The sequence below is a fragment of the Dromiciops gliroides genome, chromosome 2, assembly GCF_019393635.1.
Source record: "Dromiciops gliroides isolate mDroGli1 chromosome 2, mDroGli1.pri, whole genome shotgun sequence".
In the NCBI taxonomy this organism is placed as follows: Eukaryota; Metazoa; Chordata; class Mammalia; order Microbiotheria; family Microbiotheriidae; genus Dromiciops; species Dromiciops gliroides.
Genome location: NC_057862.1, coordinates 319,830,006 through 319,853,592, shown reverse-complemented (window position 1 = coordinate 319,853,592; position 23,587 = coordinate 319,830,006). Strand labels below are relative to the sequence as shown.

The 23,587-nt window shown below is 45.4% G+C and overlaps 1 protein-coding gene across 2 annotated transcripts in view; it reads right to left on the bottom strand.

Moving 5' to 3' along the window:
- Positions 1-706: 706 nt before the first annotated feature.
- Positions 707-23,587, bottom strand: part of NDST1 (N-deacetylase and N-sulfotransferase 1) — a 36,040-nt gene continuing 13,159 nt past the window's right edge. The window contains exons 5-15 of one of the 2 annotated variants that reach the window (XM_043984928.1): positions 23,384-23,569; positions 22,803-22,931; positions 20,536-20,718; positions 19,622-19,718; positions 17,997-18,120; positions 16,808-16,982; positions 16,300-16,470; positions 14,169-14,216; positions 12,938-13,047; positions 11,370-11,472; positions 707-8,555 (exon numbers count right to left, since the gene is read on the bottom strand). In XM_043984928.1, coding sequence (XP_043840863.1) covers positions 8,436-8,555; positions 11,370-11,472; positions 12,938-13,047; positions 14,169-14,216; positions 16,300-16,470; positions 16,808-16,982; positions 17,997-18,120; positions 19,622-19,718; positions 20,536-20,718; positions 22,803-22,931; positions 23,384-23,569 — 1,446 coding nt within the window. In that variant the 3' untranslated portion in view covers positions 707-8,435. The remainder of the gene's footprint in view (positions 8,556-11,369; positions 11,473-12,937; positions 13,048-14,168; positions 14,217-16,299; positions 16,471-16,807; positions 16,983-17,996; positions 18,121-19,621; positions 19,719-20,535; positions 20,719-22,802; positions 22,932-23,383; positions 23,570-23,587) is intronic. The other variant, XM_043984930.1, reaches the window with a different exon arrangement.

Here is a 23,587-nt window from a genome sequence, read left to right as displayed (position 1 = left end):
TTAGTTCCTTAACTTTGCCCCCTTTAAAAATTCTTTGGTATAAAGGCATGGCTTTTTAGGAGGTGGCAAGAGAATGTATTCAATGAGAAATGTAAGTGGTGTAAAAACAAAAAATGTCTTTTTTTAAAAGTCTACAATTCTATGACTGCCAATTGTCCCATTGAGTTAGTGTCAGTCAGGAACAGAAGTCCTAATTTGGAGCTCTTTTCACTCTCAGATATAGTATATCCAGGGATACTCAAAAGGGAGAAGGAAGATGATTGGTTCTTCCCTGGAGTTATAGCCTTGAGCCACCATGTCCCTCAGTGTGGCTTATAGCAACCTGAAATGGCCTTGTGGCCTTTAAAAGCCAGTTTAATGACATAGTCATGACCTAGAACAGAGAACTCCTGATCCCAGTTCAAGGCTCTTCCTATTAGGCTATCTATCTAGAGACTACCTAACAGCTTTCATTTGGGGATGCCAAACTGACCTTAATGCACATTCATTAGAAACCCTACAAATTCCTAGGACATTTCTAAAGTACTACAAAAACTATTTTCTTCAAATTGAAAGAAAAGATTTTTGGGGGTATCCAAGTGACTACTGCCCTCTACATTGTGCACATCGCCAAAAGTTATCCATGAACAATGGGAAATCCTAACAATGATAAATCTTTATTCTCAAACATCACTTGGCAAAAAGAAAAACAAACAGCCCAGAGAAATGAATACAAACAATCCCATTTTATTAGCAGTTAGTTCAAGATTGTACATTAGTGATGAAGGTTCTCTTTTCCAATGAAACCAAAAGGCTGGTATAAGAGCACTAGGAAACAGGAGAGATGGGTTGAGCTTTATCTTGCTGCCCCCCACCCCCATCCCTCCTAACACAGGAAGAGATCCTTTTTTCTCTTTCTGCTAACACTGCTCTTCCCTTCCCCTGACATCCCAAGTATGGGCTTCCTCTCCCTAGGAAGAGACACGGATTCTTTAAAAAATTGGCAAAAGGGAAAAAGGGGTCTCGATAATAAAAACTAAGAGTTGTATAAACCCTTCTTTTCCTTTTTTGCAATTTTCATATAACCTTTTCTGCTCCATACCCCACCCCCAGACTCTTCTAGGATATATGTAGGGGTCACTGAACCAGGGCCAGAGGGAGAAGGGAAGTGGGATAGGGGAAGCTTTCTAGTGAGAAAATATAGCTCATTTCACCCAGACTATAGAGAGTCAATTGCCTGAGTTTCTATTCCCTATTTTTCCTGCCCAGTGCCCAGAGGAACACGATATGCAGAAATCATGAACCAGACACCTTGTTTCTTAGGCATGTGAGCAAACCAGGCCTTGCTCCAGCCAGTATGAACCCAAAGGCCAAAGGCCAAAGCAAATGTTTCCCAGGCTCTCCCTGAGTGCAAGGCAACACAAGGGGGCAGAATCCAAGCTCAATAGATCCCTTCTTCTGAGAGCTGTGGCTAGTTCTCTGAACCAAAGGCAGAAAGATGTAGTGAGGATTTATTTTCTCCCTCCTCTTTCCCTTTCCTAAGCACTTTTACACTGTCCCACTTGCCACCTGAACTTCTATCCATCTTGAATGCCCTAAGAGTTCAAATTCCACCTCAGTGAAGCCTTTCTAAACTGCCTCTGCCCTGGATCACTTCCCCCACCTCCGCTTTGAGTTTACTATGCGGATCATTCATATGACACTGGAAGCAGATGCTGTCATTTTGTAAGTGGTTGTTTTAGTTTCTTAAAAGCATTTCCTCTATTAGACTATGACTCTGTTATGGGCAGGAGGAGGTGTTATTATGCCTTTCTCCCAAGCTGCACCAACTACGTGATTGTGTACAGAGTAGGTGCTTTGTAAATGCTTCCTTACAAGAGGACCAATACCAGCAGCAGCCCAGATGGATACTGTTGATTAACCCATGTGGTAGCAACAAAACCTTCAGTCTTAGAAGCAGGCAGAGCTTGGAGTCCAGATTTCCAAAAGAATGGATTAACATCGCCTCTTGATTCTGCCAATCTTGCTCCTAATATAGGAAGGTTTCTTGATGAAGAAGGGGCCTCCTTCCAAGATGCCAGCTTCCATCTGCACAAAGGCAGAGGGAGTCCAAGAGGAACACTCCCTCTGGCGGGGTCTGGGGACTCTTCAAGATGAGTTTAAAGCTCCCCGGGTGGGGGTGGGTCTCACCTCTGCAGCACTCTTTCCCCACGAATATGTTTTTCTGCCCACCCACCCAAGCCCAATCCTGTAATTGTGAAGTTGGCTTTTGTGATCAAGGTTTTAAATTTATTCTAATATAGTTTCTCATTATTCTAGCCTATTGAGATCTTTTTGGATCCCTCTTTTCCACATGGCTTTGTTGTTGTTCTGCAATGAATTTAGGTATCTCAATCATGGTCAGAGCAGCTTTGACCATTAGCTGCCACAGGGTCATACTCTTCTAAAGTCCAGCTGATGGTACCAATCACTGAGATTTCATGGCTCCTTGCCAGGCTGAGTCCATCCTTCAGGTATGCCTTACTTGGGGGAGGGGACTGGGAAAGGAAAGGATTATTGGGAGACCTATAAAGGGGACATTGGAAATGCAAATCATGCAGAATCTGAATGGTGCTAATGGAAAACACACAAACTTAGTCTCTACGCTTGGCTCCCCCAACTCTGCTCCTCAATTGGGGAAGAGGTACTTGCTTACAGGAGGGAGGTTTGGAAGAACAAAATTTAAGGAGGCCATTTATGCCAAGGGCAATATGAATCATACCTACCCTACTGACCTCTGAGTCCCCAGCCCAAACCACAGGGGCCCTGAGCTCAGGGCAGAAAGACATCTCACTCAAGGGTTTCCATGAGAATGCTTCTCTATGTCTGTGCCCTTCCTCCACCAGCAGGATTGTTATGGCTATAATCATGACATTACTCCATCAGGTTCAGGCTTCTAGGCCTAGCACACGGCAGCTCCTAAAAGGTGGAATTCTCCAGCTCTATCAAAAGGAAGCAGCAGCAGACAGGATCCTTGTCAACTTGCCTTGCTTCGGAGAGCCCAAGCTCATGTCTCCCTATTCCATCACAGATCTTAGTCTGGCGATTACAGTTTGACCTGGCTCTTCTCTCATTTTCCATTCTCAGTTTCCATGTCACAGTTCTTTCATCTCCAGTGTGTCCCGGCTAAGCCACAGCAACAGGCCCCGTGTCATTTAGCTGCCCACCCAAATGTGGCAGGACTACCTTCAACTTCAAGGGCTACAATAGCCACCCCAACAAATTCTCCTCCCCTTCCAGGTCCACACTGCCTACTGCATTTGGACTTAAATGGAAATTACAACTGTCCCCCACCAAAACAACTGGGTTTGGCTAAATTCCACTAGCATGGTATCTGAAAGAAGCAGCTCGACCTATTCACATCCAGGTCTATTTCTGGGTACTTTCTGCCTTTACTTTCGCCCAAGAACATGAGTTTTCCCTCCTTCAAGTAGCTCTCTACAATTAAAGAAAGTCTTCTTGGATAGCCAGGCCTAGAACTGTACTGTCTCTGCCTTATCTCAGATCCAACACCACCAGGACTCTAACAAGACAGGAATATACTAGAACTGTGGCAGGAGCCACAGAAACCTGAGGCTGGAAAGCCCTTCAGAGGCAAGAGGTCCCAGACAGAATGCAAAGTCGGGGGTAGTAAAAGCCAGTATACAGCCGTCCTGGCCTGGAAGAAGTGACTTCTTTCTATTTGGCTTTGTAAATAGGTGAGGAGGTGGGAGGGAACCTGAAAAGTACCAGTGAGTCCCAGGTGCTGATGCAAGATGATCCAGACAGGGCTCTCTTACCCCTTTTGCCAGAGTGGTCTTCTAGGGACTTTAGTAAAGGAATGAACCTAGCAGTGGTGGAGGTTAGGCGGGGGGAATGGGGACACTACACTTGAGTCACTTCACAGTTTTACAAGTGGGTTAGGATTAGTGGGGAGATACCTGATTTCTGAATCAGTAAATAGCTTTGAGATTCTACTACCTAAAGTGAGCCTTCAAGACACCACCACATGGGCTTGCTTCCTGATTCAGAACAATATAAAACATCTGGATGGGTCAATAGGCTGTGTCTATAAACTTGCCCTGATAACCCAGGGCATCCAGACAAGAGGAAGACAGTCAGCTCTCTTCCCTCAGCCCAATGGCCCAGCCAAGATTTCCAGCTGGAGAAGATACCACTATGCCTACTACTGGCAAGACAGGCAATAAAAAGGCATATCTTACCAGACTCAGAGACCCAAGACTTCTCTTATCACCCATCAGTTTTTATAGCATTCTGCCCACTAAGAGAGCAATTGTGGATCCTAGGTAAATCTCACTCTAGCACCAAGTTAAGAAAGAGATGGGGTGAGATCTTTTTTAGAGGATCCCATTATAAAAAGGTCAAGAATAGCAAGAGAATCAATAAAAAAAAAAAATCAAAATATTCCCCCCCTCCCCCCCACAAAAATGAGAAAGGAGTCCTAGTAGGACCAGACCTCAAACTATACTACAAAGCTCTAATCATCCAAATAACTTGGTACTGGGTGAGAATCCTATTCTATCTTGGGCTTTCCAATGGGACTAGCTCTCAGCTCTGGCTCCACAGATCTCCAATCCAGGATTGGTCTTTGCAACTTTATTCCACCTTACCCTAATCACCGTGTAACTTTTTTTTCTTTGGCCAACATCTGAGCTGCATGGACCTGTCAAACTGTCAGGTTTCCAAAAATGAGAAAATTTAACTCTGCAGATAATCCGCCATCTTTGGTCACCCTCTCCTTCCTCCAGACTGACCTAGGGGCTTCCGTTTCCTGGCATCTGACATTGTATCTTTTTTTTTGGGGGGGGGGTGAGGCAATTAGGGTTAAGTGACTTGCTCAGAGTCACACAGCTAGTAAGTGTCAAGTGTCTGAGGCTGGGTTTGAACTCAGGTCCTCCTGAATCCAGGGCCGGCGCTTTATCCACTGCGCCACCTAGCTGCCCTCTGACATTGTATCTTGAAGGAATGGGGAAGGTTCACCAGGAACACTTGATCAGTGTTTTCCCAAACATCCAATACAATCCTCCTATTCCGTCATGTCTCCTCCATTGATCAGAAAGATCTGGCCCCAGACATAGAAGCTATTCTGGGTCCCATGAATTCTGACACATTCACTCAAGTGCATAGGGCAGGGGTCTCAGGGTTTGTCACAGTTGTAGCTGTGACTGCCTTATCAAGAGAGTTGTTGGCCACACCCACAAGCAGGGTCCTATGATGGTCCAAACACAATACAAGAACACTAGGGAAAAGCAATAAGGAGACACCTAGGCCCCCAGAAGTTGCATTGCTCTTTCATGAAGATCTCTTGCCAGGCCTTGCCTCTCCCATTCTTTCCCAGTCAGCCCAGAGCTAGATTATAATAAACACCAGTTCTGTACTTAGAGCTACTGTGTATGGGCAGGCTCAAAATGAGAGCACAATGACCTCATTAGTTACTGATAGCAAGTGTGGTTTTCCAGTCCTTACAGCTTAACTAGGTGAGCTGTGTGGCTGAGGCAATTCTGCCCCTGCTTTGCCCAATCCTACCATCCTCACCCCCTCATAGCCCGACTTCTTTTTGTGGGGAGAAGGGAACACTCCAGGTGCTTTGAACAGAACAAAACAGCACACTGACCACTCCCTGTTCTGCCTTCTCTTGGCCCTGTGGCACTGCCTATGTAAATGCCCACTTCAGAGTGGGCTTGGTCTAGTACTTTGCCCTTTTTCTTTTTTTCTGTGATGTTATCTTTTCCATTTGGGTCACTTATCCACTTAGAATACATTATGGCATATGGTGTTGGCTGCCAGTCTCATTTTTGCCAAACTTTTCCAGTTTCCCCAGCAGTCAAGTCAAAAGAATTTTGCCCAAAGTAGTTTCTATTTTAAAGTTTCCTCTTCCTTCAATCCACCTTCATTCCTGTCCTTCTAAAGAACCAGGTGGTCCTAAGCACCACTCCAATCATTCCCTCTACCCATTCTCTATGTTCCAAATTCTCCCAGAGGGAATGCATTGTCTTTCGCTTCCTGGCTTCTCTCCACCCAGGATGGAGGCCTGGATTTAAGTTACTATTCATTGGTTTTCTTTCCTCATCTCCCACCACATATTCCCAGACACAGGGCTTCTCAGACTACCCTTTTCAGGGCAGAAGTCACTGATAATTTTATGCTACTCTAAGGCTTCATACTGTCATTTGCAGGCCCTACCTCCCAGATGACTTCAGGAACCGAACTACTGCTGCTATGGAAGGGTCCTCAGATTCACCTGAGAGTCCAATCAAGGGGAGGTACATTGACCTGATCTCCCACCGAGGCAAAGATAGTGGCAGCTATACCAACAGGCCAAGTGACTGGGGCTACCACACCAAAAACATGGGCTCTGGCTCTGGTGGGCCCTAGAAGTAAAGCGTGCTGGGAACCCAAGATTCTGACTCACCTTAATCTGCTTAAGCTTACAACACTGCTTAACCATTTCCACACAAGCTCCATTTCTCCACAGCTGGGCCAGATGATCAAGGATGCTGAACTAGAAACATAAGCCATGATGAATCTAGTATCACCAATGCTGAGAATCCTGTTTCTGCCAGCAGACAGATGCCCAGTTACATAGGCTCAGGGCTCTCTTGCTCATCCAGCAGCACCTCCCCCCCAACCCCATACATTCATATTGGTCCCATGCATGTCTCCTCTTCTAATTTTCTAGATGATTAATAAATTGGTGTTACTGCCAGGGCCTCATGACCTCTAACACAGGCATATCCAGAAGAATATAGAAGAACTAAGGGGCTGTCAAGAACACTGGGGTTCCAGACCTTGTGATAGTCATCCTTATTAAAACCCTTCTATGTTTGTTCTCTCTGTGGCCAAGACCTCAGGCAACTTACCCAGCACACAAGACCTCCCCAGATACCAAAGGAACCCAGGGGTAACAAAAACATACAGATCAGGAACACCAGGTCCCTGCAAACACATAGCCCTGGTGTAGGAGTCTGGCCTGTTTCTTTCTCTCTCCTTCTTCCTAATATATATGCAACTGCAGAATAATAGCCTAGTGTGATAAACACCAGCCTAGAGTATCTGTTTCTCCCTGATTTTATCTGCTGCCTGCAGGAGATAAAAATCAGGCAGCCTCCGGGTGAGATAGAGAAACAGTTACTGCCCTTTGAGCTACTGGTAGCAAATGCTACCTTTCTGACCCCATTAGATACCCTGCCCCCTGGATTATGATAGCAGGCTGGATTAAAACAAACCCAACAAAGGAAAGGGGGAAGAGAAATGGAGAGAAAAAGAGGGAGGAAGAGAGACAAGAGACAGATGGGGAAGGAGGGAGAGAGACAGAGAGAGATACAGACAGAGAGTTTATATAAAATAACACAGTGTAGCCCCATTAAGCAGGGCACAAACTCTGGCACCAAGAAACAAAAACCAAAATATTAAAATACTTCAGCTTTTAGTATTTGAGAGGTTGTAAAAGGTTCTCCGGGAAGCCTCCACCTGCTCAAAGCAGGAATGGAGGCAGAGGTACCGGGGCTGTAGGCACCATCTTCACTGCCCATAGCCTTTGCTTGGGGCGGGAGGGAACATTTTATGTACACTGGAATGGGTTCTGGTAGCTGGACCCTAGGGTCACCTCAGTCTTTTACCACAGAAAACACCACGTAAGTCATATCTGATGATATGGAAAGGACGGGGGCAAGAGATTAGGGTGAGTATTCTGGGACAACTCTAGGACTTGGTCCTAGGAGTCAGGATGTTAGGATGGAGGGGTTAAAAACATCCCCTAGAAAGATTCCTTGGGGACTGAGTGGATACTGCAGGTACCGAAGACATTTTAAGGACAGAGAGGGGAAGGTATTGATCAGATGGGCTCCAGAACTCTCTGGAGGCCATCAGACTTAAGTCCAGCCTGGTAACCAGCTGAGTACCAGACCTATCTCTCTGAAGGGCCTTTTCTGAAATGGACAGGGGGGTGTCCCCATCCCCCCTCCATCCAGTCTAGCAAAAGGTCTTCCTGCCCCACCCCATCCCCATCACAGTCCGGCTGGTGGGAAACACAGCGATTAATACTGAGGGAGTGCCCTGCCTGGGGGAAGAGGATAGTGCCTAGGGGCACAGTGAGGAGTAGAACAGAATCCCTCGAACAAGGCAGTGGCATCACACAAACTGGAAGCAACCTTACACCTAGGGAAGCTTCGAGCAGGTCTCAGGAAGTGCTTGGGGGCCACATGCCTGGTTGTAGGCCTTGGCTGTGGGAGGCTCTGGAGCTCTCTTCGGCTGCACTGGGCTCTTCTTCCCATTCCCAGGTCAGGCCTTGGTGGGGTATTGCTCAGAAATGCTTGGCAGTTCTGGGCTATGTTCCACACCCCCGGGGTGGCTCAGTGTGAGGCTGGGGGCTCCCTGGCCATGATGAACGCTCACTCTGGTCATGGTGGTGGCAGCAGCTACCTAGTATTCTGGAGGTCCTCCCGCAGCCAGGTGGGCAATGTCTGGCCCATCTTATACAGCAGCTTAGAAAGTTCGATGTTATGGTCCCGGTAATAGTCTCTTAGAAAGGCTCGTGACTGTAACAAGAAAGGGAAACCAAAACGTCAGTTGTCTTCTTGGAATTCATTGCTTTCTCCCTTTATTCATCCCATTCCCTTCAGAATATCATGACTTATTAACAATCTTAATAGGGACAGCTAGGTGGCTCAGTGGATAGAGCACTGGCCCTGGAGTCAGGAGTACCTGAGTTCAAATCCAGCCTCAGACACTTAACACTTACTAGCTGTGTGACCCTGGGCAAGTCACTTAACCCCAATTGCCTCCCTAAAAAAAACCAAACCAATCTTAATAAAACATTATTTCTTTCAAAGTGTCACTATCCTTTTTTTGTGGAACAGCTTGGTTGTGCAGTGAATAGAGCACCAAACCTGGAGTCAGGAAAATCAGAGTTCAAATGTGGCCTCGGACATTTACTAGCTAGGTGACCCTGGGCAAGTTACTTAATGCCTCAGTTCCTCATCTGTAAAATGGTGACACACGGGAGGAGGAAATGGCAAACCACTCCAGTATGTTTGCCAAGAAAACTCCATGAACAGTCCATGGGGTCACGGAGAGTAGGCCACAACTGAACAACAACAAATCTTTTTTTGCCTAGCTCCCTAATTGGATTCTTTTGGACCACTGGGTCTGTGACTTCACTGGCATACTAGGAAACTCCTAATAAGGAAACTCCCTGCACAAAGCTGGTCTGTATCTGTTCTCCAATATATAGACTTAGGGAATAGCCTGAGGCACTTAAGTGAATTGCCCACAATCACAAAATCACAAAATCGATCTGTGTAATAGTTAGAACTTGAACTCAGTCTTTCTGACTCCAAGACTAGCTCTCTGCCCTCCGTTCCATGGTCTGTCTATCCCAAAAGGATTTTAAAGTTAAGCAGGGGGGCGGCTAGGTGGCACAGTGGATAAAGCACCGGCCCTGGATTCAGGAGTACTTGAGTTCAAATCCGGCCTCAGACACTTGACACTTACTAGCTGTGTGACCCTAGGCAAGTCACTTAACACTAATTGCCTCACCAAAAAAAATAAATAAATAAAATAAAGTTAAGCAGGGGTAGAGACTGTCTGGCATTTCTTTTGGTATCTGATCAAAAAAACTGGGGAATCAAAATCAATAAACATTTAAGAACCACCTAATATGCACAGAGGGCAAGTAGGTGGTGCAACAGATAGAGCACTAAACTTGGAATCAGGAAGACTCATGTTCATGAGTTCAAATCCAGCCTCAGACATTTACGAGCTGTGTGACCCTGGGCAAGTCACTTAACCCTGCCTGCCTCAGTTTCCTTATCTGTCAAATGAGCTGGAGAAGGAAATGGTAGAGCACACCAGTATCCTTGTTAAGAAAACCCCAAATGGGCTTGTGAAGAGTTGGAGGTGACAGAAAAGACTTAACAAAAAATATGTACAAAACAACTGTTTTAGTTGCTGGGTGATGTGTAATTTAAGATTCTAAATGTGGATTCTAATCTGTTCCCCCAGTTTTGGGGGAAACTGACTAAAATCACTGATAAAACGAGTTTAGGTTTTTAAGGGTTTATTGAAAAAATAAAGAGAGAAAGATTGAGAACAGAATTCCAACAGCCTGGCATTCCTATCTTTCCTCAAATTTCCTGTGAAGTCCTCTGCCACCACCACCACCATCAAGTCAGGAACCCAAAAGAGAGAGCTCTCTGCACAGGCCCTCTTTCCTCTGTCCTGTCCCCTCCCAGAAAATAGGAGGCTCCTCAAGTTGATTGGCAGGTAGCCTTGACAGACAGCACCCATGAGCAAACGTCACTTCCTGACGCCAAGGAAAAGCCACATGGCCTTGCCCTCTGAGGCATTTTCCTCATGGTGGAGCTTTCCTATAGTAAGTCTCCAGTAGGTGGCATCGTTCCAATCATTACAGTGAGGTACACAATTTTTTAAAGGATATGCTCTCTGCCTTCAAGAGCTTACAGTCTAGAAGGGTGACAACAACAACAATAATAATATAATATGCTGGTGATGATGACAACGATGATGATAGTGAACATCTAGGTGGTGCTTCAGGGTCTGCAAAGGACTTTACAGACATTTCCTAGACATTTCCAGAGAAACCATCTAAGCTCTGGCCATACTGCTCCCCTTCTGCTGCTCACTGGAAATGAGGCTCTGCCCTGGGGACCTGTGCTAGACATGTGAGCTTTCATTTTATCCTGTCCTACATCGGGCCACCCCATCACTAACCAGCTCCAGAAACAATGCTCAGCTTCATGTCCCCACCTTTCTACCTCTGGCCCCTCTCTATGCATTTTCTTCCCCTATTAGAATGCAAGCTCTTGCTTTTTATCTGTATCCCCAAAGCTTAACGCAGTACCTGGCACATAGTGACCACTTCATAAGTGTTTATTATATGATAAGTTTGTTGGAGGGGTGCAGAATAAAGTGCTTCTATGTGAAATCCAAGTGGAAGTGGAAGACCATTACTCATGGAGGGGAGAAGGAAGACCTAAGGGAAAGGCTGATGAGGGCATAAGGCAACTGAATTGGGCTTCAGCAGATGAGTAGGAATTCTAAAGGCAAAGGGGAAAGGGAAGGCATTCAAGACATAAAGATTAGCATGAGAGAAAGCCCAGAGCCAGGAGAGCATAGGGTATGTTTGGGGTCATAAACTAGTCTTTCTTTCTGTTCTACTATTTCTAGATAAATACAATCTCCAAGAAACTCCAATAAAAGTCAAGAAATTATTTGTTTCCAAGGGCCTGATAACACTTCAGTAAAAGTCTCCTCGATCTGAATTAACAGAGCTATATCATCACCTGCCAAATCAGCCAATCTGAGGCAAAGAAGCAGCTCCCGCTACTTACATCCAAATCCATTTCTGGGTACTTCCTGCCTTTGCTTTTGCCTAAGCACTTGGTTTTCCCTCCTTCAAGCAGCTGGCACCAGAATCCTTTCTTTGCATCATATCTGCAGGGAGGAAGAATACATTAATTCCACCGAAAACATCTCCCCATACCATAGACATTTTCTTAGAGAATGATTCAAACCTAGGTCCCTAGAGATAGGCAGAACACTTCAGCATGACAGAGACAAACCAGGAGCAGCCTCTGTGACATAATGGGATAAGCACTGGACTTGGAAGTAAAAAGGCCAGGGTTCTAGTTCTGGGCCTGTCACTAACTAGTGATGGATCTTGGACACAGTATTTCACTTCTCTGGGTTTGGGTTTCCACATCTGTAAAACGGGTGCAATTGTACTCCCGACCTCACAGGGTTGTGAGGAAAGGCTCTGTTAACCTTGTAATGCTATAGAAACTTGAGCAGCTGTCATCATCATCTTAGGAGAAAAGATAACAGTCTGCCTAGAAGGCTTACAAAATAGAACATCTTTAGGGACAGGTTGAAGCTATAATGAATGGGTACCAACTATCCCCAAGAAGAAGAAGGACTATTAAAAGGGGAGAACAGGAATATTTAAACCAAAAATGGAAGAAAAACTGACAGGTGGAGAAGATATCAAGGCTGACAACATGCCAGCTGCAAAGGTGGGCTTTGCTTTTTTTTTTTTTAAACCAACTGATAGGATCTTTGCAGACAGCTATGGATGTAGAACACTGTGTCTACTACTGGATTTGATCAATGTGCTGCTTAGTTTTACTGAACTGGGTTTTTTCCTCCTCTTTCTTATTCTTTGTTAAAAGGGATGGCACTCTAAGGTGAGTAAAAGGAAGGAAGGGATATACTGAGAAATAAGGGTGATACAAAAACAAATGGTACTTTTCCCCAAAATAAGCTGAAGAATATTGGAGCCAGAAGGGACCTCAAGAATTATTATCACCAAGCCTTCTCATTTCACAGATGGGGAATCTGAGGTCCGGAAAGAAGTGATTAACTAAAGGTCCCAAGGCGAGTCAGGGGCACAACTAAAATCCAGATTTCCTGGCTCCAACTACAAGGATTTCTCTCAGTGGTTTTACTACATTCAACAATATACATAAAGAAGAGAGAGGAACACTGGTAAATATGAAACCAGATGTGATGGGAGTCTTTCTTCCATTCATAAGTTCCTGCAAATGAACTTACCTTGGTATATGGTATGAGATGTTGGTTTATACCTAGCTTCTGCCAGACCGATTTCAATTTTTCCCAGCAGTCTTTGCAAAATAGTGAGTTTTTACTCTGGTAACCAGGATCTTTAGGTTTATCAAACACTAAGCAATTGTGTTTATTTGCTCTGAATGTTGACGCTCCTGCCTAGGAAACAGCTATACATCTTGGCACACAAGGGACACTGCCTATCCTAAAGAGGCCAGAGGGATCCAGCTACTCCGGCTGCAGGGCTTGGGGATGTGCTTCTGACACCAAAGCAGAGCAGAACAAGGGAGGGTAGGTCAGAAGGATCCTGGGATTTGGGGGTTAGGCTAACACTCACACCAGAGTTCTATGGTAATCAATAATGTTGGTCACCCCGAGGAACTTCTGCACAGTATCCATCACTTTGGCGGGTTCAGTCCGAAGCAGTTTGCCATCCAACACCAGGATCTGGAAGAGTAGCAAGGGGAATGTTGTATGGCCCAGTCCCTTCCCTACTCCCTTCCTACCCCATAATCTACCAGTGTGACCAATTGTGGCAGTGGGAAGAGTACTGGCTTCAAATTCTCAAAACTAGTCTGGGCCAGCTAACTTCCTACCAAATGGATCCGACTTCAAACGAAGGCCATTCTGGCTAATAGAGACGTCTGTTTTGCATGACTTCATATAAATGTTGGACTTCATATTTCTTGCCTTCTCAATTGGTTGGAGAGGAGGGTGGAGGAAGGGAGAGAATTTAGAACTGAAAATAAAATTTTTTTAAATTTAAAAAAAACAAAAAACCTAAAACCTTTCCCAACTTCACAGAGGAAGAAGACCAAGATCAGAGAGGATATACATGGAATCATGTAATGGGAGCATTAGCTAAGGGAACTGAGAATAAATATTTGGTGTAAGAGAAGACTTAAAGGAATACAAAAGCTGCCTTCAAAAATCTGAAGGGCTGACATGTAAAAATAATTCCAAAGGGCAAGACATGACAACTTGGAAAGAAATTACGGAAATTGCATAGAGATCATTGGTCAGTATAAAATGAGGCAGCTAGGTGGCACAGTGGATAGAGCGCTGAACCTGGAGTCAGGAAGACTTGAGTCCAAATTCAGCCTCAGATACTAGCTGTGTGACCCTGGACAAGTCATTTAACCTCTATTTGCCTCAGTTTCCTCAGCTATAAAATAGAGATAATAACCTCCCAGGGTTGTTATGAGGATCAAATGACATGTTTGTAAAGTGCTCTGTTATCCCTAAAGTGATATATAAATGTTAACTATTATTATTTAGAGCTAGAAGGGACTTTAAGAGCCATCAAGTCCGATCCCTTCATTTTAAGTGACTTGCCCAGGGTCAGAAAGCTATTAAGTATCTAAATCAGGATTTGAACCCAGGTTTTCCTGACTCCAAGTCTAGTACATTCTCTACTAGACCACACTGGGGATTCCAGCTAAAGTACAAACTGGATGAGGTACCCTCTGAGATTGAATGATTCTCTAATTCTAGGCCAATGAGGAAGGCTGAGATGGTTGTGTGTCCTGCAGGAAGTTTTAGGAAAGCAGACACAGGTGAATTCATACCTTTGCTTGTTCAGGATAAGAAACATTTTTCGGCCAGGCATCCAGTCCCTTAGAGAGGAATAACCAAGGGCACACAATGAGCTGGTAGTTTCCTGTACTTATCTGTACAGCTATGAAACATGTGGTGGAACCTGATACTTCAGCAGGGTAACAAAGGCACCCCCCAGGAGCTGGTTAACCACCCTCTTTGAGGGAAAACACACCAATATAAATAAAGATACTGGCACGAGTACATTGTGGGGATGGGACACAGGGATTTGGGGAAAACAAAGGGAGGAACATTAGGGTAGGAAGGGAAGGGGACAAGCATTTATTAAGTACCTACTATGTGCCCGGCACTGTGCTAAGAACTTTACAAATATTACATCATTTGATCCTCAGAACTGCCGGGGTGGGGGCGGGGGGTAGGGGGTGGGGAGAAGAGAGATGCTGTTATTATCCCTTTTTTATAGTAGAAAACTGCAGTTAAGTTGACTTGCCCAGAGCCACACAGCTAGGGAGTGTCTGAGGCTAGATTTGAACTCAAGTCTTCCTGACGCCAGACCCAGTGCACTATCCTCTGCACTAACTAGCTCTTTTTATAATAAAAAGAAATAAGGGGGGCAGCTAGATGGCGCAATGGTTAAGCACCGGCCCTGGATTCAGGAGTACCTGAGTTCAAATCTGGCCTCAGACACTTGACACTTACTAGCTGTGTGACCCTGGGCAAGTCACTTAACCCCCGTTGCCTGCAAAAAAAAAAAAAAAGAAAAAAAGAAATGGGGGGCAGCTAGGTGGCGCAGTGGATAGAGAACCGGCCCTGGATTCAGGAGGACCTGAGTTCAAATCTGACCTCAGACATTTAACACTTACTAGCTGTGTGACCCTGGGCAAGTCACTTAACCCCAAGTGCCTCACAAAAAAAAAAAGAAATAGGTATTTCAAAAAGAGCAAAGATGCAGCAGAGCTGGCCAAATTGGCAAAATATGAAGGTTACCTTTCATCCCCCCACCTCCTCTGTGACTGCCCTGCGCCTCCCAGTGCTTCTCTGTGTCCCATTCTATAGAGCTCCAGTCCCTCATGATGTCAGCTGACAACTGAGGGCAAGTGCTTAAGAAGCATTCCCCCTACAGAGCAACGGGGTCATTTGGGGCTTTCTGATGCTGGACCTCACTCAATCAACCAATAAACATTTATTAAATGCCCACTATGTATTAGGCACTGGGATACAAAAAGGGGCAAAAGATAGAACCTGCTCTCCAGGAGCTTCTAGTCTAATAGGGGAAATAGCATGCAAACAAATATCATATAAAGCAAGCTATATACAGGATAAACTAAAAATAATTAACAGAGGGAAGGAACTAGAACTAAGAAGGGTTGGGGAAGACTTCCTGTAGAAGGCAGGATTTTAGTTGGGAGTTGGAGGAAGCCGCTGTATTGAGTCTGTGTGAAAGGGGTAGCATGGTTAGACCTGTGATTTAGGTAAATCACTTTAGTGGCTATATGGAGGATGGATTGGTGTGGGGAGAGACTTGAGGCAGGCAGACCCACCAGCAGGCTATTGGATAGTCGGGGTGTGAGGTGATGAAGGTCTGTAAGAGTGGTGGCAGTATCTGAGGAGAGAAGGGGGTGCATTCTAAAGAAGTTGCAAAGGTGAAATCAACAGGTCTTGGCAACCACACGGCTATGGGGTGAGGGGAGCCAAAAGAGGCTGAGGTGTCCAGGATGATTCCTAGGTTGTGATGCTGAGGGACTAGGGGGATGGTGTTGCCCTTCCTCTACAGTAATAGGGAAGGAGAAGGGTTTAGGGGGAAAGATAATGAGTTGTTTTGGGTATATTAAGTTTAAGTCTACTGGAAAATTCAAAGGGGTGGATGAAAGGGGGAATAATGCTCAGGCACCTCCAAAATCAGCTACTCTTCCACTTCCCAAAGACAATCAACCTGCCTATGACCTGGGGCTCCCCTTTTAATAAGAAATCAAAAGGCCTTCAAGATCCAAAGGCATAAATCTCCATTGGTGAAGACATGGTGACATACAATGAGGAAATACTTGGGGCCCATGTCTGATATCCATATTTGAATCGCTTCTTGTATATAAAACCCAACCCTGAGTCCCATACTATGCTAGAAGGATCTGAGGGAGTAGGTACCTGGTTGGCATGGTAAGCACTAAGCCAGTGCTCAATGTGGGTGGCATACCAGCCAGGAACAAGGCAGCGATTCTGAAGCGCCCGCAGCTTTGGGGAGGCATTAGGCCCTGCCGTGATTACTTCATGGAAGGTGTACTTCAGGGCAACTGGGTCATCATGGGCTCGCTGATGCTGTGGGGTAGCAAGAGACTCAAGTTAGCAATGCTCACTCTTCCTACCCAGGACCTGGAAGGCCCCCACCACCTTCTCAATCTGTGACAAAAACTAAACCAAACATTACTTCCTCCTGGTGAGAGATTACATTCTACCTAAGAAACATGGAGGGTGAAGGGGAGGCAGGAAGTCCTCCTTCCCACTCTAAACCCTAGGCAGGAAGCAGCTGTGGGACAGCAGACACCGTCCCCCTCTACAAAGTGTAACAACTCAAAAAAGAAGCCGTGGCCAAACCCTCAGTGAAGCACCTTCCTGAAGCCTCCCAAGGAGTTGGCAATCCCCACACATGGCTCACCTGATACCAAGAATAGGCGCGATCAGCTGGGTCTATGAGGATGGTGAGGACTTTGGCCTTGGGCAACAATGCAGCTGCCCGCTGCGGGGCCACCTCAGAGTCAAAGTAGTTGGCGCTTTTCTCAAAGTAGAAGTCAGAGGTGGTGTTGGAGGGGATGGGAAAGAACTCCATGTACCTGTTCAGGGCGAGGAGAGAGAAATATGAGCTGGACAGGAAGAGTAAGAGCAGGACCAGAAGGACCAGGTCCCAATGGCAGTGCCATGTGGAGTGTAGGTTGGGATCGGGCTTTCCTGAGAATGAGAGCTGGGTTGCATTTTCTCTTCCAGAGGTGAGCTGGGAACCTGATGGGTATTCCACTGTCTCTGCTTCCCAATCCATTCCTTTTTGGGGAAGGTTGGAGTGGTAGGAGTTTAAGAATTTTATATGATCAAGGCATTCTACCTCTGGCCTGAGGGATGGGGGTCAGAACTCAAGGGGAGATCTCACCTCTGGCCTAAAGGCAGTTCAGAGACAGACCAAGTAGGAAATGATTAAGAAGTTAAGAAACCGAAGAAGGAAGAGACTGGCGGCTCGGGCTCACTCTCTTTCCTGAGGACGCTGGTGGAGAGGGGAGCTAGAAATGCGCTCTCCCTTTAATAGATAGATGAATGTAGGCCTTTCTCTCTCTTTACCAAATTCTCATTCTCCTTAAAAAATGCTTAAAAGTCTAACTAAAAAAAAAAAAAAGAAGTTAAGAAACCTCCCTCAGTAAGATCTAGCTGGAGCCACAAAAAAGACCTGAGGTCATCTCTCAACTCTGTCAATGACTGATTACCCTGACTTCTCCTGCCATGGAAGTTCCAATTACTCTCCTTACCTGATGGTCCCAGGGACACTAACCAAATAAAATACTTGGAATGCCTCAGAAATAAGCACTTGGGGAAAGAAGACACTGGCCCAAGAATGTGCTTCAGAAATCACTGTTTCTCTTGCTCTTATGGTTTCGGCTCCTGAGACCCAGGCACTGCCACCTCGGCCTCTGAGGGATGGGCCCCTGTCTTTGTGCAGCCTGCCTGAACTCTACCCCCTGTTTTTCTACAACAGGAACCCCCTCAGTGCATAAGCAGCTTCCAGATGCTTCCTGACACCGATGCAGAGCTTCCGACCTGACGGCCCAGGCTGGCCAACAAGGATGGAAAGCCTCACTCACCAGTCTATGCCTTTGTGGTAGTTTTGGCCATTGAAAAACTGGATCTCCTCAAAGGTCTCTGGGCTTGGATAGTTACTGCTTAGGTCAGGGTGCATTCCCAGGAACAGATAAAGGGCTGTGGTGCCTGCAAGATAGAGAAGTGGAGTGGTTTTCAGGCCTCAACAGTAGTGTACTGAAAGGAGGACACCATACTAGGAAGAGGACTAAGGCTTAGGGGACCAATGTTCTTGTACCCACTCTGCCATTAACTAGCTATATGATCTGGACCAAATCACTTCTCTCTAGATCTGAGTTTTCTCATACCTGCAAATAAATGGATTATTATTCTAGACCATGGATCTTTTTTTTTTTTGTCTCATGGACCCCTTTAGATACCTGGCAAAGTGTATGGATACCTCAAAATAATGCTTTTAAATGCATAAAATGAAATACATAGGATTACAAAGAAAATCAGTTATTTTACAATATAGTTATCCAAAGATTAAAAGCAAAAAACAAAGTCACAGAACCCAGGTTAAGTACCCCTGGCCTAAATGCTCTCTAGTTTCCTATTACATCTACATACTCATTCTCACAGCTACTCATAGAGGTCTAACTCTGGTGAATCAGGTTGGAAGGAAAGTCCATGGAGTCAGTCTGAGCTGGTCATCCAAGGAGAACATTCTGTCCCAAAGCAGAGCTTCCTTTTACACCAAGAGACAGGACACATGAAGGGACTTCCCAGCACACATCTGGTCTCAAAAATCTTCAGTGGTTCTAGGTGTCTCCCAAGTAAAGTTCAATGTCTTCCCTTGGTATTCAAGGGTCTCTGTAACCTGGCACGTGACATTCTCCGATCTTTTCATATGACCCTCTGTCTACAGGGCTTCTCTTTTCCCTCTGTCTGTGAAATTCCCACCTGTCCCTTAACTCCCAGTCTAGAAGGACTGGGAGTTTAAGAAAACCTCAAAGAGGGGGCAGCTAGGTGGTGCAGTGGATAGAGCACCGGCCCTGGAGTCAGGAGTACCTGAGTTCAAATCCAGCCTCAGACACTTGACACTTACTAGTTGTGTGACCCTGGGCAAGTCACTTAACCCCAACTGCCTCAAAAAAAAAAAAAATTAAAGAAAACCTCAAAGGGCCAAGCTGTATCAATTGACACACTGTGCTTTTTTTTTTTTAAGCTATAAAGAAAATAGAGATGACAATTTTTATTTTGAAGTAAACCTTTTTATCTCAATCAACGTGCCTGGTTGGTTCCTCTAGTTAAAGCCCAACTCAAATACCACTTTCTCCAGAATGCCTTTCCTGATCTTTCTGCTTGATAAAAACCTTCCTTGGGCCTTCTCACTTCATTTGTCCTCGTCTAATGCACCTGTCATATGATTTTGCATGTTACAGTTGTTTGCATTTGTCTTTTCCCCCTCTGAAATGGTCATCTCCATGAGGGCAGGCACCCCTTCTCCCAGGGCCTCGTTCTATACACTGTGGCTTGAATTGTTACTCAAGTTGGGCGGTGCATGTAGATTCATTCATCAAGCTGAAACTCGGAGAAGTCCTATATCCTATCACGGTTGTCCCTGGGACACAGGGAACATCAAGGAGGCCAAGCCAGCCAGGCTTCAGGGGCATGGAGGGAAGCATACCTGTTTTTTGGGGTCCAATGATTAAGAGTTTTGGGAACCGATCACACGTTTTCTCCTTTGACCAGATGTCTTTGTGTCGCTTGTCTTCACAAGGATCCTTAAAAGCAAGGGGACAAAATGTGGAGAGGGGCAAAACTCAGTCCTTTGTTCCACCTACTCCACCCATACCTTGACCCTGTATACCACCGGTTTGTAACCTGTGTATCATGGACTCCTCTGGGAGTCTGATGAAGTCTATGGGCCCCTTCTCAGAATAATGCTTTTGAATGCATAAAATAAATAAGATTATAATGGAAACCAATTAAATTGAAAGTTTTACCTAATATTAATTATTATTAATATTAATCATTCATACACTTTGTATACACGCATGTTTTTTAAGTTCACAAATTCCAGTTTAAGAACCCCTCCTCTATACCTTAAGCACCTAGTTTATTCCACTTGGTATCAATGAACTTATTTTTTTTTTGGCGGGGCAATGGGGGTTAAGTGACTGGCCCAGGGTCACACAGCTAGTAAGTGTCAAGTGTCTGAGGCTGGATTTGAACTCAGGTACTCCTGAATCCAGGGCCGGTGTTTTATCCACTGCGCCACCTAGCTGCCCCATTTTTTTTTTTTTTGGTCAGTGAACTTTTCTCCTCCCCTCACCCTTAGTACCCAACTGTGAGTACCAAAAGGCTGAAAACTCTCTCACTTACCCTGGTATCTTGCACAAAATCCAGCACATTGGTCTTTTAAAGTACTCCTATTCAGTGAAAGCATGTTCTGGCTTTGGCAATGGGTAAATGAGTCTGGAGCTTGATTGGGGGGTTTGGGGGGAGGCAGAGAGAAGGTGGGATGCCCCTTTTCTTGTCCTGTAACTCTCCCACTGACATTAACCTCCATCCTGGGACCCTGAACCCCACTCCCCCTACCTGCCACAGGGGGTCCTTCTCCTCAGAAAAGATCTGAAAATATCGTTGAGCCAGCTGGACTGGTGGCAGCGTCTGTAGCTTCAGGTTGGTCCAAGAGTGAAGGAAGCGCACCAAGTGTTTGAAGGTATACAACCCGAGACGATCATTCCCATAGTTGGACAGGTGGGTCATGAAAATGCTGATCTAATGACCGGAGAGAAGGGAGCTGAGCAAGCATCTCTCAGCAAGAGGGGAAGGAACTCCCACCACTCCCAAATGCAGACCAAAGTGTGCCAAAGACAAACAACTCACAGGCTGGTTGACATTGGGCGAGTCGTTTCCCCTCTCCTTCTAAAATCAGGATACTAGACAAGCATTTCCCAAACTAAGAATAGCACAAAACATTCTTGGAGCCAGAAATGGTAGTTCATCCCATAATCCCTGCTACCCAGAAGGATGAGGTTGATGGTTCTCTTGAGCTGGGGAGTTCTGAGTTGCAGTGGGCAAGGCATCCACATCAGGTGTTCTCATTCAATTCAGCATTGATATGGTGGGTCTCTGCAAGAGGGGGCTGCCAGGCTGACTAGGGAGGGGCAAACCAGGCCAATTTGGAAAAGAAGCAGGTTTAAGCTCCCATGCCAATCAGAGTGTGAGTCAATCCTGCATTTTCTAGCCTGGACAATATAGGGAGGTCCAATTTTTTTTTTTAATTTAAAAATAAAAATAATCATTCTTGGGTTTCAGATAGATTTATGAATTAAGTGCTGACCAGGGAAGGGCTGGTAAAAGGAACTATTTCTTGTATAAGGGAAGGAAGGGAGCAGTCAACCAAATTTGGGGACAAATTTGTTTGGTTTTTTTAGTGAGGCAATTGGGGTTAAGTGACTTGCCCAGGGTCACACAGCTAGTAAGTATTAAGTGTCTGAGGCCGGATTTGAACTCAGGTACTCCTGACTCCAGGGCCGGTGCTCTATCTACTGCGCCACCTAGCTGCCCCAATTTGGGGACAAATTAAAGCAACAAATTTCTAACATTAAAAAATTTGCCACTTGTAATATTTTGGTATTAAATAATTTCATATTTAGTAAAATAGCAATGATCTCTAATATCCACCCTAGCTTTGATGTTCTAGGTTCTAATGTCATTAATAACTTTGAAATTCTACACTCTTAAGATCTCCTCTAGCTCTGAAAGTCTATAACTAAAGAACATGGTGCCTAGGTAGAGCCCTAGACATGTTGGCATTGAATTATGCCTTTCACTCATCAGTCAACAAGCATTTATTAAATGACTACTGTGTGCCAGGCACTGTAGCAAAAAGACCAAGTTAATCCCATGAGTAAGATTGCTGGGCAGGGACTATGGAATTATTCCTTAAAGCAAAAAAATATGCATAGCTCACATATTTTATAACACATACAAATATACATACACTTATATATATATACTACACATATACATGTACATATCCTTACACACATACATATCCTAATCACATACACACTCACATGCATATATGTATAAGTACATACATATATATTTACAACTATACACACATAAATATATATAATGTGTATGAACACACAGACATGCTACAGTTAGAGAAGAGTCCAAGACAGTATGTTGCAAACAAATGTCAAAATGAGTGAAACAGACAGGTGGACAAATTAAATGGAAAGAAAGATTGGGGGGTAGGGGTGGGGGTAGAAGAGAGGGGAGAGAGAGAGAGAGAACTTATGTGTGTGTATGTGTGTGTGTACACACACGTTATACACAAAAGTTATAGTATTTTATAAGACACGTCAAGGCTTGAGAGGTATTGTGAATACAGCCAAAGCTTGGCATAAGGAGGTCAAAGGCCCGCCTCTGACCCATACTAGCTGGATAGCCCATGGCAAATCCCTTAGCTTCTAAGTGCCCCTGGCAGACTAAGTTCCAAAGGAATTGCTGCAACTCTGCCATGGTGAAGGGAGATCACAAATTGGGAATTTCTTAGGCTTAGGAAATCTCAGTTCTGGTTGTTTTTTTTAAAGACAAGTATTACTAGTATCTGTAGTATTTTATATGTTAAGGATGAGGAAATTAGGCACCAGAGAAGGTAACTGACTCAGCCAAAGTGAAACAGGACTAGAATTTGGATCTCCCGACTCCCCAGCCATTTCTAACACACACAGCACTATGTCCATCCCTCCTCGGCACCCACAGGACCCACTCTGCTTTGGCCACAGACAGAGCTGAAGCTGTCCAGGACCCCATCAGTTTGCAGTAAGCAGGAGGCTAGCACTTACAGGATTGAGCAGCACGGTGAGGAAAAGCTCTCCCCCATTGATGATTTTGTCCAGTTCGCTGGAGCCTCCAGGGTACTCATTGTAGAATATGGTATGGGTGAAGAGGCCACAGGTCTGCCGGGGGAGGACCTAGGTGGGAAAAGGGAGGGGAAGAAAAGGAATTGGCACCTTGCTAGCAGAGGCAGGTCCACTCCACCAAGTCTCCAGCGGACTGGGCCAGGGAGTGCTGTCCATGGGGGAGGGTTTTCCTGTGAGCCCCTAAAGGCAAACACATTCCCAATGGGAATGGACTGAGCACTGGCTTCCTACTGAACTGGCTGGAGCAGCCAGGGCCCAGGGACAAGGTGGCAGAAGCAGCAGATGCCCCAGCACAGCCCTCTCCAGGGAAAGTCCCCAAGGAGTCTGGACAACCCTTTCTATGCCCCAGTCAACAGGGTGAATTACCACTCACAGCCTAGAACAGAGTTCTAAGATAACAGTGAAGAACAGGGCAAAGATGCTGCTGATTACTGACACTCATCCACTGTGAGTCTCTGATCCCTCTAGCAGCAGAAGGAAAGAGGCAATCCTCGTTAACCTACCATGATCCCGTTGTGGATGAAGCCACGGCGGTAACGGGCAGGCTTCAGGTGGGGATACTCCTCTGTGCTGGTCACCTGGATGTCCCACACCTGCTTCCAGGCCTCATAAAGCTGCATGTGGACAGGGTACACGCCAGAGTGGTGGGGAGCCACAGCATAGCCCATGTCAGTGGGGATCCCGTGCTCCTAAAAACAGGGACAGTT